Source organism: Peromyscus californicus, unplaced genomic scaffold (genome assembly GCF_007827085.1).
Source record: "Peromyscus californicus insignis strain IS unplaced genomic scaffold, ASM782708v3 Scaffold_4__1_contigs__length_199733344, whole genome shotgun sequence".
In the NCBI taxonomy this organism is placed as follows: Eukaryota; Metazoa; Chordata; class Mammalia; order Rodentia; family Cricetidae; genus Peromyscus; species Peromyscus californicus.
In genome coordinates this window covers 158,615,737-158,635,684 of record NW_026294562.1, presented here as the reverse complement: position 1 = coordinate 158,635,684, position 19,948 = coordinate 158,615,737, and the positions used below count along the sequence as shown (strand labels likewise).

At 45.0% G+C, this 19,948-nt stretch overlaps 1 protein-coding gene across 3 annotated transcripts in view; it reads right to left on the bottom strand.

Annotated features, from left to right (window-relative positions):
* The window catches only part of Gpatch1 (G-patch domain containing 1), a 49,399-nt gene extending 39,771 nt beyond the window's left edge, over nucleotides 1-9,628 (bottom strand). For all 3 annotated transcript variants that reach the window (XM_052761629.1, XM_052761631.1, XM_052761630.1), the window contains exon 1: nucleotides 9,499-9,628. In XM_052761629.1, the coding sequence (XP_052617589.1) occupies nucleotides 9,499-9,571 (73 nt within the window). In that variant the 5' untranslated portion in view covers nucleotides 9,572-9,628. The remainder of the gene's footprint in view (nucleotides 1-9,498) is intronic.
* Between the last annotated feature and the right edge of the window lie 10,320 nt (nucleotides 9,629-19,948).

Here is a 19,948-nt window from a genome sequence, read left to right as displayed (position 1 = left end):
CTGCCTCCCAAGTGCTGGGATTAAAGGTGTGCGCCACCACCGCCTGGCCAGAGGACAACTTTTGAAAGTCGATTTTCTCTTTCTTTCTACCATGTGGGCCCCAGGGATCAAACTCATGCTGTTGGACTTGGCAGCAAGCACCTTTACCCACTGATTCCTCTCAATGACCCACAGTTAATGATTTTTACATGTCTTCCTTTTCAGACAGGGCAGAAAACGCCTGGGCTGTTACGCTGTACAAGCAAAGGGCACCGCATACACTTAGCCTAAGACAAAAGTTCCTTACGCTTCAAGTTTTAGGTGGTATGACGCAAACTGCTGCCTATAACTCAAAAGTTCTGAATTTATTTAAAATGTAAAAAGAATCCAGGTACGGTGGCACATGCCTGTTATCCACGAATGTTTAGAACAGGAAGCAGGTCTGTGGTCAGTTGAGGGCGTGGTCACAATGCTCCACACTCTTGGACACTAACTCTACCCTTACTCCAGCCCCCTCAGTGTGGGACTCCAGCTGGACCTCTCTATGCCTTAGCTTCCCCAGCTCTAAAATGTGAACCGCATTAGAGTATAATAACTACTGACCAGACACAGGAGCATGCCTGTCATCTATGTCCTCCAGAGCATGACAGAGCACTGTATCCTAGAGACCACCATAGAAGCAAACAAACCAGTAGCTATTTCAAGTCATGTACGAAATTAGACAACGCTTGTGAGGAACTCAGCAGGAGGACACAGGAAGCACTTTTAATTGTTTTTAATTTTAAACAGTAAAATATTTTCTCTGTACAAAATAGTATAAATGGGTCAGGTGGTGGTGGCGCACGCCTTTAATCCCAGCACTCTGGGATTAACTCTGTGAGTTCGAGGCCAGTCTGGTCTACAGAGTGAGATCCAGGAAAGGCGCAAAGCTACACAGAGAAACCCTGTCTTGAAAAAAAAAAAACAAAAACAAAAACAAAAAACAAAACAAAATAGTATAAATGATAACATTTCCCAATATGCCCTTTTAAGCCAAATGATAGCTGGATTATACATTAAGTATTAATTAGATTCTGGGATACAGAAGGGACCTATCTTCATCTGTTCAGAGAGCTATGTTTTACTTAAGTTGTGTAAGTGAGATTCCTATTCATCTTCCCCTTCACTGTTTGATTTACGGCAGACATTTTTCTATAGGCTAATCCATAATCTAAAAAGATTTTTGCCTCCTTTCCTGAAAGTATGGTCAGCATTTTCTTTCATCAGCATGATACAGTACAAATTCATATCCTAATAGTGAAATGTTCCACTAAAGCTTGCCCAGTGATTGGGAAAAACCAAAACTTGTAAGCCATAGTCATCCTAGGGTCCCCTCTGCTAGGTAGCCTCTCTGGATCTGTGGGTTGCAGTCTGATTGTCCTTTGCTTTATATCTAGTATCCACTTATGAGTGAGTACATACCATGTTTGTCCTTCTGAGTCTGGGTTACTGCACTCAGGATGATATTTTCTAGTTCCATCCATTTGCCTACAAATTTCATGCTGTCATTGTTTTTCTCTGCTGAGCAGTAAGTACTCCACTGTGTATATATAAAACATTTTCTTAATCCATTCTTCAGTTGACAGGCATCTACGTTGTTTCCAGGTTCTGGTTATTACAAATAGTGCTGCTATGAACATAGTCGGGCATGTATCTTTGTGGTATGATTGAGCGAGCATTCCTTGGGGATATGCCCAAGAGTGGTATGGTTGGGCCTTGAGGTAGATCGATTCCCAATTTTCTGAGAAACTGCCATACTGATTTCCACACTGGTTGTACAAGTTTGCATTCCCATCACCAGTGGAGGAGTGTTCCCCTTGCTCCACATCCACTCCAACATAAGCTGTCTTCAGTGTTTTTGATCATAGCCATTCTGACAGGTGTAAGGTGGTATCTCAGAGTCATTTTGATTTGCATTTCTCTGATGATTAAGGATGTTGAGCATTTCTTTAAATGTCTTTCAGCCATTTGTGATTCTTCTTTTGAAAATTCTCTGTTTAGCTCTATAGCCCATTTTAAAATTGGATTGTTCAGTATTTTGATGTCTAGTTTCTTGAGTTCTTCATATATTTTGGAGGTCAGTCCTCTGTCAGATGTGGGGTTGGTAAAGGTCTTTTCCCATTCTGTAGGCTGTCTTTGGTCTTATTGACCATATCCATTGCCCTACAAAAGCTTCTCAGTTTCAAGAGGTCCCATTTATTAATTATTGTGCCCAGTGTCTGTGCTGTTGGTGTTATATTTAGGAAGTGATCTCCTGTGCCCATGCGTTCAAGAAGGAAGTACTTTTAAAATGCTGGCAAGCACTGCTGTTCTTGCTATTAGCATTTTGTATCATGAGGTATGCCCAAAAGACTCGGCATACCCACGGCTTCAGTGAACCAGTTCTTTTTTTTCTTCTCTCTCTCTCTCTCTCTCTCTCTCTCTCTCTCTCTCTCTCTCTCTCTCTGTCTCTGTCTCTCTCTCTCTCTTTCTCTTCCTTTTTTTCCCAGACAGGGTTTCTCTGTGTAACAAACAGCTCTGGCTGTCCTGGAACTCACTTTGTAGACCAGGCTGGCCTCAAACTCACAGAGATCCACCTGCCTCTGCCTCCCAAGTGCTGGGATTAAAAGGCATGCGCCACCACCACCCAGCTTCAGTTCTTACTTTTTAAACAAAATTAATTAATTAAAAAGTCAGGCGTGCTGGGTAGTGGTGGTGAATGCCTTTAATTCCAGCACTTGGGAGGCAGAGCCAGGCGGAACTCTGTGAGTTGAAGGCCAGCCTAGGCTACTGAGTGAGTTCCAGGAAAGGCACAAAGCTACACAGAGAAACCCTGTCTCGAACCCCCCCCCAAAAAAAAACTACACCAAAAGACCAGGTATTCTGAGTTCAAATCCCCCAACTATACAACCTATTTGTTTTGTGGTCTTGGACAAAGGGCTTAATCTCTGTAGAGCTTGGCTTCTAAAACTGTAAAATTAGTGTAATGATAGAACCCCTCTTTTTGTGGTAACAACAAGAATTAAACATCACTGAGTAACAGATCAGAGATGGAGTATTTGCCTAGCATGCAAGATGCCCTGGGTTCCATTCTCAGCATCAATAAACAAACAAATCATGTACAAAGCCTTGTCATAGCAAGACTCAGTTCATAGTAGCTATGGTGCCTTTTTACTTTAAAAAAATGAACTATAGCCAGGCGGTGGTGGTGTGCACGCCTTTACTCCCAGGACTCAGGAGGCAGAGGCAGGTGGACCTCTGAGTTCAAGGCCAGCCTGGTACAGAGCGAGATCCAGGACAGCTAGGGCTGTTACATAGAGAAACCCTGTCTCGAAAACAAAACGAAACAAAACAAAAAAACTGAACTACAGCTAAGGTCCCATAATGCAGGATTTTCACCATTTGTTTTGTTTTCTTTAAATAGCAAAACTTGTGAGTTCGAGGCCAGCCTGGGCTACCAACTGAGTTCCAGGAAAAGGCGCAAAGCTACACAGAGAAACCCTGTCTCGAAAAACCAAAAAAAAAATAAATAAATAAAATAAATAGCAAAACAACAACAACAACAAAATCAGGGCCTCAAGTACCCAGGATGACCCCCAAGCCTCAGACTTACTATGTAGCCAAGGACAACTTGAACTTCTGAGCCTCTCAACTCTACCTCTTGAGTGTTAGGATTACAGACATGAACCATGCTGGCTTTATGTGGTGCTGGGGATAACTCAGGGCTTCAAGCATGCCAGGAGAGCACTCTGCCAAGTGAGTTATACCCCAACTCCAATTCTCCCCATTTCTTACAAACTTAGTACACACTCCTTACTTTGTGTACAACTGGTGTGGCTCCCAACTTGGTCAGATTTCTCAATCTAGCACTACTGACAGTTTGGTCTTCGGAATTCTTTGTTGTGGGGAGACGTCCTAAGTGCTGTGGTATATTTAGCAGCATCTGGGGCAGACTTGCTCCCCTCTCCCACCTTGCCAATGAGCAGCAGCTCGGAAGCTCTGGGCTAAGGTCAAAGAGGGCTTTCCTGCCAGCACCAGGTGCAATTCATGCACCTGGAAGGGGAGATAATATCTGCAGACAGCTAAGTGGGACCCGTGGAGGCACATCATGAAAGCCAAATAGCATGACCAACTAGGCCCCATAGAACTCCTGAGGAGATGGTGCCATCTCTAACCAGGGTGATGGGAAAACTCCAGAAAGGAGGTGATACCTTAGCCAGGCTAGACTGTAATCATCGACACTACTAACACCAACTTCCTCCCTTATCAGGGGCTGATAAGTTGTTTCGTCTATCCGATGATAGGGTACTTATTAAGTAACTGCCTGAGGTCCACGGTTAATAAGCACAAAGTTGAGCCAGATCTCAACACTATCTCTAAGCTGGCGCTACCATCCACACTGTTCCTTACTCATTCCTCAGCTAGAAATTCATGAGGGCCTCACCACTGGAAGAAACCCAGCTCTAGACTCTGGTAGAAAAAGCTAAGCACCAAACCAGCAGAGACCTGTGTGCATGTGTCTGACAGTGTGAAGGACCTCAGAATGAGGAGAATTTTGTTAGCTACAGACACGTTCCAACAGAAGCATTCCGTCAGCAAACAGGAGGTCTAATAGGGCAGTGTTGGGCTTGGGGAGAGAGGTAGCCTAACAGAATAATTCATGCTTAGCATGCATTAAGCCCTGATTTCATCCAAAGCATCCCCACACACAAAAAAACAAAAACATAATGTCAGATATACTGAAAGGGTCCAGTCAAACTGGATGAACAGGTGAGATGCAATCGGAGGAAAAGACAGACGGTTCAAGGCCCTTGAGCACGGCGCTATGGGGCCTGTGACATGCTCTGTGTCGAGGGACGCCTAGGTAGGTTTAGGGGTGACAGTCAGCACTAAAGGAGAAGGAAAACAGCCCAGCAATGAATCTGTCCAGGAGGGCTGGGGATGAGCATTCTAGAATGACATGACAGTGTCCACGGAAGAGGAGATAAGTGCTGATGGATGCCCCCTTCCTGAGCTGTCAGTACACTCCCTAGCTAATACTTAGACAACGAACCCTGCTGTCAGGACCAGAAACTTTAATTAAGGCTTAATTAGTCAGAGGAGCCAGGCCTCTACCAATGTCCAGCTGATCCGTCACAACTTCAAAGCAGGACTAAGAGTGATTATTGGTCTAGTTGGACTGTAAAACACAGCCAGAAACTTCAAAGTGGATCAGGGGCTGTACTGTAGCTCAGTGGTAGAGAGAGGGATCAGCACGTGGAAGGCCCTGGGTTCCCTGGAAGGAAGGAAGAAGGAAGGAAGAAGGGTGGGGATGGGGAGAAAGTTCTAAAGCTTCTAACACTGAGAAATCACAGAGTATTTCCAGAGGCTGGAGAGGGGGCTCATCAGTTGAGAGCACTTGCAGCTCTTCCAAAGGACCTAAGCTCAGATCCTAGTACCCACATCAGGCAGCGGAACTGCCTGTAAATCAAGCTCCAAGAGATCTAAAGTCCTCTTTTGGCAGTCCTACACACACACACACAAAATAAATAATAAATATTTATTTTAAAAAAAAAGAATGTTTCGTCGGGCAGTGGTGGCGCACGCCTTTAATCCCAGCACTCGGGAGGCAGAGCCAGGCGGATCTCTGTGAGTTCAAGGCCAGCCTGGTCTCCAAAGAGAGTTCCAGGAAAGGCTCAAAGCTACACAGAGAAACCCTGTCTTGAAAAACCAAAAAAATAAATAAATAAATAAAAAAGAATGTTTCTAGATCCTCTCCCCATACAGACACACATATACATAAATAATAAGATAAAACTTAAAAAAAAAAAAAGGAGGGGCGCTGGAGAGATGGCTCAGAGCTGCTCTTCCAAAGGTCCTGAGTTCAACTCCCAGCAACCATGTATGGTGGCTCACAGCTCTGGTGTCCTGTTCTGGGACTCGTTCAGAACACTGTATACATAATAAACAAATTTAAAAAGAAAGGAAGGAAGGAAGGAAGGAAGGAAGGAAGAAAGAAAGAAAGAAAAAATATGTTTCTAGCCAGACAATGATGGTGCACACCTTTAATCCCAGCACTCGGAGGCAGAGGCAGGTAGATCTATGAGTTCGAGGCCAGCGTGGGCTACAGAGCAAGTTCCAGGACAGCCAGGGTTACACAGAGAAACCCTGTCTCAAAAAAAACAAAAAGAAAAGAAAAAAAAGAATGTTTCTAGATCAAAATAAGAGACAAGTCTACAAATCAATGTCCTTTCCTTTCACCTCAAAAGCATAGTTAGACCGGTTTATTTCATTTCTAACTTTTGTTAAAAACAGGAAGAACTGGAGGGTCTGGCAAGACACCTCAGAGGATAAAGGCGCTTGTTGCCAAGGCTGACAGTCTGTGTTTAATCTCTGGGACCTACACAGTAGGAGAGAACTGACTCCCCAAAGTTGTCCCCTGACCTCTGCACACAACTGTGGCATGTGCATCCCTTCCACGGTAATAATAACATAATTTAAAATTCGAAAGAATTAGAAAAATCAAGGCCAAACAGTTGATGGCTTAATAGCACATCTCTCCTCAAAGAAATAACTGTAGGACCAGCAGTACAGAAATGATATGAGTGGATGTTCAGCATGGCTCTAGCTATGTGTGCATGACCCTTGCCCTCTTCCTCCATCGCTACTGTCGAAGCAGTCTTCACAGGATGCGTCTCTCCTCTCTGGCTTCTCTGTCAGCTTGTGAAGGATATTATCCAAGAACATCCCATATCTTAGCACTTGCAAATCTTGTGAGTTTCTTCTTTACTAAATTTGAAACTCCTCTAGTCAAAGATCTTTATCAAATGATTCTTTATATTCCTAGATGTAGCCGTAAGTTTTCTCAGGTCCCACCTGACCCTGCGGTCCCTCAGCCAATTATAAAATTATCATTCAGAAGCTTAATATTAATTATCAACTTGTATGGCCTACAGCAGGCCTCTTGCTAGCTAGCTCTTATAGTTTAGCTCAACCCATAACTATTAATCTATGTATCACTATGTGTTCTGTGGCTTTACCTGCATCCCATTATGTGTTGCTCCTAGGATAGCAGTCTGGCGTCTCCATCACTCCACCTTTCTCTTTCCTGTCTCTCTCCTTGGATTTCCTGCCTGCCTCTAGGCTGCCTTGCCATAGGCCAAAGCAGCTTATTTATTAACCAATGGAAACAACATATATTCACAGCATACAGAAAGACGTCCCCCAGCACCTAGGGTGTTGTGCTTGCCAGCAAAACTGATGTGATCTTGATTGTATTGAACGAACAGTCTAGGATTAGAGACAGGTATGATGGCCCTGCTTAACCCCACAGTCTACTTAGAGAAGAACTCTACAATTAGTGCTGAGGAAACTTGAAACTAAATTTATTATAGAACTGCGGGTGGTAGATGTAAAAGAGATGTCTCAGGAAACACAAGGGCAACCTTCAAACATACAAGAACTTATCCAGAGACTAGCCTTTCTCCACCTTGGTCAGCAGAGGGTAGGGGTAGAGGCAGGATCTGGTAAATGTTTCCAATGATCAGAACTGTTTGGGCTGGGGATGTGGCTCAGTTATAGAGTGCTTGCCTAGCATGCCCAAAAGCTTGAGTTTCATCCAAACCACCACACAAATCGGGCATGCAGCACATACCTGTGATCTCAGCACTTGGGAGGTGGAGCAGGAGGACCAGAAGTTCAAGCTACGCTGCAAGTCTGAGGCTAGCTCAGGCTATGTGGGACTCTGTCTCAGAACTGTCCAATGGGATGTGTGATGGGCAAGCCTGTAATCCCAGTCCTGGGAAGGCTAAGAAAGGAGAACTGTCCTGAGTTCAAGGCCAGCCTGGTCTACATATTTAACAAGTACGAGGCCAGCCTGGGCTACACAGAAAGACCCTATCTTAAACCCACAGCTGCCAAAAAAGAACAGTAAGAAAAGGCCTCTGAAAACATCTCAGAAGTATAGCTGTGGTGATATTGTGTTCCCCAACATATCTATAACTAGCTGGTTAAGCCTCAGGCTTACGAGAAGCAGTTCAGCTGAGATCCATTTGGATGAGGACTCAGAAGCTTCCAGTCTGAGGAAACAGGATCAGCTGAGGAACCGGCGAGGTGAGGTAGCTGTGGCTTGTTCTGCCTCTCTGATCTTCCAGCATTCACCCCAATACCTGGTCCAGGTTTGTTTTTATTAATAAGAACTTTTAAGATTCATGCTATATATAACCAACAGGATGTGGTCAGGATGGGAAGAGAGGTGTGGAAATCTCACCAACAAAAGTCTTCAAGTAACTTCTGGGCCCAGGACCACCACTGTGATCCCTCTGTCTTCCCCACAGGGTTAACCCAGACATCAGTGGTTGTGGTAAAGCCAGTCATTAAGTAGAACAGACCAGAAACACCAGAGAACCTTGGTTAATCTTACCTTCACCCCTATATCTCACCAGCAATTGTAGTCAACCCTGCTTTCCAATCCTACTCCAAACAAAGGGCTACTTAACAGCTGTCACTGCTAACTCTCCAGGCCACACAACCACTATCTCCAGACCTTCCAGGCTAATATCTTGGCTCCATTCTGCACATCCCAAACCAGACTATTCTCAAAATCGAAGCTAAAAGCGTTAAAACACACATCCTGCTGGATGGTGGTGGCGCACACCTTTAATCCCAGCACTCAGGAGACAGAGGCAGGTGGATCTCTGTGAGTCCAGCCAGATGCAGATAACAAGACCCTGTCTCAAACAAAACAGGAGAGAAAAAAAAATCTCTCCTTGTGTAAACTGCACCAATGACTTCTCCTACTCTTAATATAAGAGCCAAACTCCTTGCTGGGTGAGATGGCACACAGTTATAAACCAAGCACGTGGAAAGCAGGGCCAGGAGGATCAAGAGTACGAGGCCAGTCTCAGCTATATAGTGGGTTTGAGGTAGTGTGAGCTACATGAGACCCTGTCTGAAAAATGAAAGGATTCTCATTCTCGGGGCTGGATGTGTAACTCGGTTTTAAAGTGCTAGCCTAGCATGCACAAGGCCCTGGGTTCCATCCTCAGCAACACACAAACGCGCGCGCGCGCGCGCGCACACACACACACACACACACACACACACACACACACACACACAAACTCCTTACCATTGCAAGTGCCAACCACACCTGTCCTGACTGTCCCTCGATTGCTAAGCTGGCTCCCACATCAGGGATTTCCTATCTCAAGTGTTTCTTCCCAGATCTTTCTAGGGCTGGTTTCTTTTGCTTTCAAGTCTGGGTGCAAATGTCCCCTTGCGGCAAGAGACTGCCTGACCACCTTCCACCATACCCAAGTTGCTTAGTCATTCTTGCACCTCCCACCCCTCCACGTCCTTCTCTGCCCCCCGAGAAGGCGGCACACGAGTGCAGAGCACACACCTCCCCACCGGGTTCCCTGTGCCCACAGAGGGCAAAACCCAGGCCGAGCTGTCGCTGGAGCCCACGTGCTGGACACCCAGCCTGCGCCCCGCAGACTCCGCCGGCCATCGGACCCTCACCTTCCTCCAGAGGCTCCAGGCCCGTCCCATAGCTGACCAGGTCCTCATCGCTGTCACTGTCCAGAGCCGCCATCCTGCTCCCTTCCGGGCTCCGCCCCCTCGCTACGGGGGCCTCTATGGGCCAAAAGCCTTCCCATTTTCGCCTCCGCGAACCTGAGTACACTGTAAAGTTGAATTGTTCATTTTGTGGAGGAAATGCCACCTCCGCCTTGCAGGGCCTAGTCCTATGCGAGGCCGACTCGGACTTCAGTTAAGATTGTATCTATAGCCGGGCGGCGGTGACGCAGCCTTTGTTCCCAGCACTTGGGAAGCAGAGGCAGGTGGATCTCTGTGAGTTCGAGGCCAGCCTGGTCTATAGAGTGAGTTCCAGGACAGGCTCCAAAGCTACACAGAGAAACCCTGTCTCAAAAAAACCAAAAAATAAAAAATAAGAAAAAATATTGTATCTATAGCACCCATCCTGCCCTGTCGTGTGTCTGAGTACTTGGAGGACAAGGCAGTGAGATGCTGGAAGCCATCCAAATGTCAGGCGGCAGAGTGTACCTGTCCCACAACTGGCTCCCTCGCCCCTGCTTCACTTCCTCAGCAGCAATCAGTGCCAACCCCCATCTCCCACCCATTCCAACCACCCTCCGGAAAAAAGCTTGTGTACCCAGGCGCCAGGTCCTCCGCACTTAGAGATGGGAAGGAAGGCAACAGGCAGAAGTGTGTGCACATATTGTGAATGGGGCCACACACACACTCACACACGGTATACTCACCATCCTTAAATTCGCAAAAGCGAGGCCTCCTTCTGGCCCTCTGGAAGGACTGACTGACTCTGAGACTATTAGAACCCACGCATGCTGCTAAGTAGATTGGCCAAAGACGGGGTACCAGGCATGGATAGAGCTGGAGGTCAGACCAGACTACATGAAACACTGTCATAAATAATCAAATAGGAAGAAGATAAAAGAAAAAGAAAGAAAGGCAAATGGGCTTGAGGTGCAGTTCAATGGTAGAGCCAGCGTTTAGCATGTTTGAAGCCCTGGATTTCTATTCCCAGAGACCCAGGCTCCATCTCTAGCACTGACAGAAAAAAAACAAAACAAAACAAAACAGGATGAACTAATGAAAAGCAGGGAGGAATGAAGTAAGGAACGTGGGACGATAATAATAATAACGAGGTGGGCAGGGATACTAAGGAAAGAAAAGTGGAGGGGAGGAGACGGTAAAAGAGGGGGAGGGAGAAAAGGATGCTAGAGGTCCCTCATCAACCCTAAAGAGATGACATCTGTCAAATGGGGTGCTGTTATCTCACCTCACACACTTTTTTGACCAAGACAAAAAATATTATGTTCAACTAATAAGGTGTAAGGCTGATATAAAAACCTCTCCCGGAAGCCCAGACTTTTTAACAATTTTGTACCTGTGTACAATGCATTATGATCATCTTCACTCCCAATTAACCCTCTTTTATCCCCCTCCCACTCCTGCAGAGCCCCTCTTCTGAATTAGTCCCTCTGCTTTTGTGTATATGCGTGTGTGTGTGTGTGTGTGTGTGTGTGTGTGTGTGTGTGGTCCTGTGCGGCCAGACACGGCCACTGCCTGCTCATGTGTTCATGATCACAATGGCCCTTCACACCCAGTGCCTTTCACAACACTCCTCGCCATTTCCCTGGTCCCTACCATCTTTCTGCACTCTCTTCTACAGTGTCACCCGAGCCTCAGAGGGAAGCAGTATAAACGCCCAGTTTAAGGCTGAGCACTCAACAGTCACTTTCATCACCTTGATGACATATACGTCAAAGCATTAACCAGAGCCACTACAAAAAGAAACTCTTTGAAGCTGGACATGGTGGTACACATCTTTAATCCTAGTACTTGGGAGACAGTGGCAGGTGGATCTCCCTGAGTTCAAGGCCAGCCTGGTCTACAGAGTGAGTTCCAGGTCAGCCAGGGCAGAAGCCACTCTGACCAAGAGCAACAGTGGCCTGGGTTGGGTATAAACATAAATATTTAGAAGGCAGTTTAACTCCATATACCACTTAAACATCATTAGTAGTAAATTACCGACAACGGCCTTTGACCTCCCCAGATTTTGACAAGATTTACCATAATAGACATCTATTTCCTCCCATAAAGCAAGCCTCAGATCCAATTAGGAAGTGGCTGGTTACCCCAAAAGCATCATGTCACTAAGACACCAGTGGGCATGTCTTGCATGACAGGTCAATGTTACAGCAGTCGGGACCACATCTGGGTAAGAGGACTGGTGAGTTCTCTCCTTCAGGAGCCTGCACAGCGCCTCCTAGCACTGTGGACTCTATCCAGCTTACATTCGGCATCAACCTTGTGTCCATGGCGTTTGTGTTCAATGTGCCATGTCCTCAGCAAAAGGATTGGTTTCTTTTGGGGGGCTTTTTGAGACAAGGTTTCTCTGTGTACCTCTAGCTGTCCTGAAACTCTCTCCATAGACAAGGCTGGGCTCGAACTCAGAGATCCACCTGCCTCTACCTCTTGAGTGCTGGGATTAAAGGCGTGTGCCACCACTTGGCTATTTTTTGCTTGATAGTGGTTTTTTTTGTGTTTTGTTTCTTGTGGGTGGGTGGGTGGATTGTTGACAGGGTCTCACTATGTATCCCTAGCTAAGCCTAGAACTCACTATACAGACCAGGCCGGCCTGCAATTAAATATGTGCACCACCACACCAGTCAGCAATTAGGTCTTACCATCTACTCTGATGAGTGAATGAAAAAAATAAAAAAGAAAGGAACGTGACTGTTCCTATGTATGGTGGAGGAGAAAGTTTATTATAGATAAAAGGGAGACATAGTCAGAGGCAGAGGCAGGGACATCTGGGAGAGTCCAGAGTGGACATGACCCTGAGCCATGTGAGAAGAGGAAGGGAAGGGAGAGGGAGGAGAGGGGGAACCAGGTGCAAAAGCCAAGAAAAAGGGGCAAAGGTAAAGAGGAAGGGTAACCAAAATGCTGGATTACATAGGGAAGAGTCTCTAGGGGGAAGGACAGCCCAACCTGTATGCTGGAGAGTTCAGGGTAGGGGGTGCATTATGCCAGCCACAGTCTGTAACTGGTAGGAACTGAGAGATCCTGGAGATCCTGGTGGGGAAGTCAGTTTTGATGTGTAAATAGGCACCTCAGCCATTTGTCCCAGGGTTTGAGACTTAACAGTGGGTAGCCACAAGCAGTGACAATCACCTGTAGTGTTTTGGAGCCAAGTCTGGGAGCTGCCTGAACAACAACCCAGAGAAGAAGCACCTAGCACTAAGCCCAGGTTTTCTTTTTGTTTGCTTGTTGTTTGTTTTGTTTTTCCAGACAGGGTTTCTCTGTGTAGCTTTGCACCTTTCCTAAACTCACTCTGTAGCCCAGGCTGGCCTCGAACTCACAGAGATCCACCTACCTCTGCCTCCCAAGTGCTGGGATCAAAGGCGTGCGCCTCCGCCGCCGCCGCCGCCGCCGCCACCGCCGCCACCGCCGCCGCCACCACCAGGCGGTGTTTATTGTGTTTTACTTGTATGTATGTGAGTGCACCATGTGGGTGCCTGGTATCTCTGGAGCCAGAAGAAGACATTGGAACTGAAGTTAAGGACAGTTATGAGCTACCATGTGGGTGCTGGGAATCAAACATGGGTCCTCTGGAAGAGCAGTCAATGCTGCTTAGCTCTTGAGCCATCACTCCAGCCCTTGACTTTAAACTTTTGATCCTACTGCCTCTACTACCCCTGGCCTTCCATCACAGGCATGTGCTACTACATTCTAGTTATCATTTCTTTAAGAAGACAACTTCCAAGCTCCTTTGTCCCCCTCACTTTTTGGAATACACAGTGTATCGTTCTCTGTAGGACCCTACTGTACAATAACACCGCAGAACTTCTTGCTTCTAGCTGAGTGTACCTTGGTGCTCCTGGACCAACCTTTCCCAGTCCTCTCTTCTAGCCTCTAATAATTACTCTTCCACTTTCGTCTTTGATGAAATCATTTGTTAGGATTCCACATATCAGTAGATCTTGTGGTGCTTGTCTTTCTTTCTCTGGCTTATTTTATTCAACATAATGCTGTCTGGTTCCATCCTCACTGCTGAAATTATTAGGATTTTTTGTTCATTCGTTTGTTTGTTTGTGTTTGTTTGTTTGTTTGTTTGTTTGTTTTTGAGACAAGGTCTCAAGTAGCCCAGGCTGTCCTTGAACTCACTATGTAGCTGAAGATGCTCTTGAACTCCTGATCTTGCTTCCTTCACCTCCTAAAGGCCCAACAGGTTTTCACTCTTTTTTTAAAATTATTATTATTATTTTAAAGACATTATCTTATGTGTGGTTTGAATGAGAATATTCCCCATCGGTTCAGTGTTTGAATTCTTGGTGCCCAGTTGGTGGCACTGTTTTTGCATTTCTTTGTTTGTTTTGGTTTTTCGAGACAGGGTTTCTCTGTGTAGTTTTGCGCCCTTCCTGGAACTCACTCTGTAGCCCAGGCTGGCCTCGAACTCACAGAGATGCGCCTGCCTCTGCCTCCCGAGTGCTGGGATTAAAGGCGTGTGCCACCACCTCCCGGCTGTGGCACTGTTTAAGTGAGGTTTAGGAGGGGTGGCCTTACTAGGGAAGGTATATCACTTTCAGATTTCAAAGCCAAATGCAAGTCTCAGTTTGCTCTCTCTGTTTCTTGTTTGCAGTTCAAGATGTAAGCTCTGAGCCAGGTGTAGTGTGGTGTAGTGGTGCACACCTTTAACCCCAGTACTCGGGAGGCAGAGGCAGGAGGATCTCTGTGAGTTCGAGACCAGCCTGATCTACAGAGCAAGATCCAGGACAGACACCAAAACTATACAGAGAAACCCTGTCTCGAAAAACAAAAAAAAAAACAAAAATAAAAAAAAATAAGATGTAAACTCTTGGGACTGAACATGTACATGTCTGTGGTGAACAGACATGCATGCAGGCCATATACGTAAAATAAAATAAAATGTAAAAGGTCTAAGTTCTTAGCTCTGTACTATCATCATGGATTCCCTAGCCCTCTGGAGCCATAAGCCCCGGCAAATCTTTCTTCTGTCAGTTGTGAACAGCCCGGCAATGAACCCTCTATGTAGGTTCTGGGAACTGACCTCTAGCTGCTGGGCTTTTGTGGCAAGAGCCTTTACCGGCCAAAGCACCTGCTGGCCCTCATATAGTATTTTATGTCCGGCTTCCTTTGCTCAGCAACACCGTGAGATTCTGGACATAAAAGGGAAGTGTTGGTTTCATTGTTTGCAATCTTCCATTATGTGACCCACTATGCCTCACCCATCAATATTCTACTAGCAGATGGGCTGTTAGGTAATTTCTTGTTAGGGAACTAGAAAACTTCGATCTCAAATAGTACAGTTGGGAATATTCTTTTATTTATTTGTTTTTTTGTGTGTGTGAGGACATATGTATGTGCATGGAACATGAACACATGAGTGTGTGTGTTGTGTGTGTGTATGTGTGAGTGTGTGTTGTGTGGGGGGGGGCAGAGGCTAAGCTTGAATGTTATTTAAGAACACTGTCCATCCTGCAAATTTTTGCTTTGTCTTGTTTTTGTGAGAGGGTCTCATGAAGTCTGGATTAACTTTGAACTCACTCTGTACCCAAGGATGACTTTGAACTTCTGATCCTCTTGCTTCCAATTCCAGGTATTAAGATCTCAGGTATAGGGACTAGAGAGATGGCTTAGTGGTTAAGAGCACTGGCTGCATTTCTGGAGTACCTGGGTTCAATTCCCAGCAACCACACAGGTTCAATCCCAGTGCTCACAACTGTCTGTAACTCCAGTTCCAGGGGATCTGACACCTTCATACCAATGCACACAAAATAAAGTTAAATAAATTTAAAAAAAATAAAAAATAAAAAATAAATAATTGTTTTAAAAAAATCTCAGCCGGGCGGTGGTGGCGCACGCCTTTAATCCCAGCACTCGGGAGGCAGAGCCAGGCGGATCTCTGTGAGTTCGAGGCCAGCCTGGGCTGCCAAGTGAGTTCCAGGAAAGGCGCAAAGCTACACAGAGAAACCCTGTCTCGAAAAACCAAAAAAAAAAAAAAAAAAAAAAAAAAAAAAATCTCAATGTAATACACCATATAAACAACCTGAAAGAAAAAAACCACATGATCGTCTCATCAGATGCTGAAAAAGCCTTTGATAAAATCCAACACCCCTTCTTGATAAAGGTCTTAGAGAGATCCGGAATACAAGGAACATTCCTAAACATAATAAGGGCAATTTACAGCAAGCCAACAGCCACCATCAAATTAAACTGAGAGAAACTCAAAGCGATTCCACTAAAATCAGGAACAAGATAAGGCTGTCCGCTCTCCCCATATTTATTCAATATAGTACTTGAAGTTCTAGCTAGAGCAATAAGACAACAAAAGGAGATCAAAGGGATACAAATTGGAAAGGAAGAAGTCAAACTTTCACTATTTGCAGATGATATGATAGTATACATAAGTGACCCCAAAAATTCTACCAGGGAACACCTATAGCTGATAAACTCCTTCAGTAAAGTGGCAGGATACAAGATCAACTCAAAAAAAAAATCAGTAGCCCTCCTATACACAAATGATAAAAGGGCTGAGAAACGGGCGGTGGTGGCGCACGCTTTTAATTCCAGCACTCAGGAGGCAGAGGCAGGGGGATCTCCGTGAGTTTGAGGCCAGCCTGGTCTCCAAAGCGAGTTTCAGGAAAGGCGCAAAGCTACACAGAGAAACCCTGTCTCAAGAAACCAAAAAAAAAAAAAAAAAAAAAAAAAAAAAAAAGGGCTGAGAAGGAAGTCAGAGAAGCATCACCCTTTACAATAGCCACAAATAATATAAAATACCTTGGGGTAACACTAACTAAACAAGTGAAGGACCTTTTTGTTAAGAACTTTAAATCTCGGCCGGGCGGTGGTGGCGCACGCCTTTAATCCCAGCACTCGGGAGGCAGAGCCAGGCGGATGTCTGTGAGTTCAAGGCCAGCCTGGGCTACCAAGTGAATTCCAGGAAAAGGCGTAAAGCTACACAGAGAAACCCTGTCTCGAAAAACCAAAAAAAAAAAAAAAAGAAGAACTTTAAATCTCTAAAGAAAGAAATTGAAGAAGATATCAGAAAATGGAAGGATCTCCCATGCTCATGGATAGGTAGGATTAACATAGTAAAAATGGCAATCTTACCAAAAGCAATCTACAGATTCAATGCAATCCCCATCAAAATCCCAACACAATTCTTCACAGACTTGGAAAGAAAGATACTCAACTTCATATGGAAAAACAAAAGACCCAGGATAGCTAAAAGAATCCTGTATAATAAAGCAACCTCTGGAGGCATCACCATCCCTGACCTCAAGCTCTACTATAGAGCTATAGTAATAAAAACAGCTTGGTACTGGTATAAAAACCAACATACAGACCAATGGAATCTAATTGAAGACCCTGACATTAATCCACGCACATATGAACACCTGATTTTTGACAAAAAAGCCAAAACTATACAATGGAAAAAAGAAAGTATCTTCAACAAATGGTGCTGGCATAACTGGATGTTAATATGTAAAAGATTACAAATAGACCATGCACAAAACTCAAGTCCAAGTGGATCAGAGACCTCAACATAAATCTAGTTACACTAAACTTAATAGAAGAGAAAGTAGGAAGTACTCTTGAACACATTGGCACAGGAGATCACTTCCTAAATATAACACCAACAGCACAGACACTGGGCACAACAATTAATAAATGGGACCTCTTGAAACTGAGAAGCTTTTGTAGGGCAACGGACATGGTCAATAAGACCAAAGACAGCCTACAGAATGGGAAAAGATCTTCACCAACCCCACATCTGACAGAGGACTGATCTCCAAAGTATATAAAGAACTCAAGAAACTAGACATCAAAATACTGAACAATCCAATTAAAAAATGGGCTAAAGAGCTAAACAGAGAATTCACAAAAGAAGAATCACAAATGGCTGAAAGACATTTAAAGAAATGCTCAACATCCTTAATCATTATCGGGGACTATGGGGGTCCAGCCCTTCGATAGTCCCCTCCCAGGGTCCGGGAAGAATCTACAATCAGCTGATAATTAATCTTTGATGAGAAGAAATGAATCTATGTACACAAAACTCCTTAGTCCATATACTTTATTATTCTGTGTCAGTTACAAGCTTATATTCTGCTCTCGTATTTAGCTCATTTCTAGCCTGATTTCTCTCTACACTTGTCTGCGGTCCCCTCTGGGTTCTATCTTAATTCCTTCATCTTGTTCTGCCCCTTCTAGGTTCTCATCCATCTTGTTCCTTCCCATATCATCTTTTCTCCCATCTCCTTCTCTCTCCTCATCTCGTTCTTCCTCATCTTGTTGTTCCCCATCTGGCTCATCCTCATCTTCCATCTCATTCCTCTAGTACTCTCTTCTAGCCCTTCAATCTAGTTCTTCCCCATCTCAGTTTGTTCCTCTCAAGTTCTTACCCGTCTAGTTCTTCCATTCTCTTTTCTCTTCTCCGACCCTCTGCCCTGGAAGTCCCGGTATATCAAAGGAGGGTCCGAGCTAAATTGTGTAAAGCTATTACTTAACGTCCACCTGACCTAGGCGGTGTCTCCTTGTCCAATTTACCTTAAGTTAGGAGACTTGTATGTGGGCTGTTATCACTGTTAGTCCTCGGAAATTGGGCGACCACCTGGGCGGTGTCTCCTTGTGGAATTTACCTTAAGTCAGGAGACTCGCCTGTGGGTGGTTATCACTGTTAGTCCTCGGAAGTTGGGCAACCACCTGGGTGGTGTCTCCTTTAGTCCTTGAAAGTGGCTAGGGGAGATATCTGATTCCAGAGAAAGCCTTTCCTGAGGCTGTTCTCCAAATGCCTGGAATGTGTATGTCTAGAGAGTGATCAGTCCACATTGTTAGCCGTTCTTAGGGAAAAGTCAATTGGGAAAACTATGAAGGCACACATGATTTTCATAACAGAAGACAGCTGATATATAACAAGCCAAGTAACACCAAAAACTCCTTGGGATTTGGCTTCCTCTGGAGGAATTTCCTGATTCCTCCAGGTAGTGACTTTGCCATAACCAGCTGAGTTCTTATGATATATTCCTGCGGCCTGCAGCATACTTCAGAGAAATGCAAATCAAAATGACTCTGAGATACCACCTTACACCTGTCAGAATGGCTATGATCAAAAACACTGAAGACAGCTTATGTTGGAGTGGATGTGGAGCAAGGGGAACACTCCTCCACTGGTGATGGGAATGCAAACTTGTACAACTACTGTGGAAATCAGTATGGTGGTTTCTCAGAAAATTGGGAATCGATCTACCTCAAGGCCCAGCCATACCACTCTTGGGCATATCCCCAAGGAATGCTCAATCATATCACAAAGATACATGCTCAACTATGTTCATAGCAGCATTATTTGTAATAGCCAGAACCTGGAAACAACGTAGATGCCTGTCAACTGAAGAATGGATTAAGAAAATGTGGTACATATACACAATGGAGTACTACTCAGCAGAGAAAAACAATGACAGCATGAAATTTGCAGGCAAATGGATGGAACTAGAAAATATCATCCTGAGTGCAGTAACCCAGACTCAGAAGGACAAACATGGTATGTACTCACTCATAAGTGGATACTAGATATAAAAGCAAAGGACAATCAGACTGCAACCCACAGAACCAGGGAGGCTACATAGCAGGGGGGACCCTAGGATGACTGTGGCTTATAATAAGTTTTGGTTTTACTCAATTACTGAGCAAGCCTCAATGAAACATTTCACTATTACGATAAGAAGTTATACTGTATCAAGCTGATAATAGAAAAATAAATTAATTAATTAAAAAAAAAGATCTCAGCTCTATACTGCTGTGCCCTGTTTTATGTGGGACTTGGGACCTCCAGTATATTGGGTAAGCCCTCTGCCAACTGAGCTGCATTTCCAGGCCCCACTGTGGTTTTTGAGACAGGGTCTCTCACCAGGTCCTGGGGCTCCCTGGTTGGGCTAAGCTAGGCAGCCAGTGAGCCCCAGGGGTCCTCCTGTCTCTGCCTCCTGAGGATTAAAGGCCTATGCCACCACTGTCTAGCTTTCTCAGCTTTTATTTTAATGTGGATTTTAGGGATATGAAACAGGTCCTTGTGCTCGCACAGCAATCACTTTGCGAAATAAGCCATCTCTCCATTCATACCTCAGCCTTCTCATCCTCCTGCTGCTACCTCCCAAGTGGGGATTTGAACTCTTGCTACTCTTGCTTCAGTCCTCCAAGTAGGAGCCATTATAGACCTGTGCCACCACACACAGTGCAATGCCAGTTTTTAGTTTCCCACCAGTTGGGGCAACAAGTGAGTCTGACGTTGCTTCCCCGTTGCGCCAGCAGTGACAGGTCTCATTTCCTGGTCACAATGAGATCAGAGTTGTAGTGGAAGGAGGCCTAGGGATGCCCTGCAGTGAGTCATGAGGCTGTCTGAGAGTAG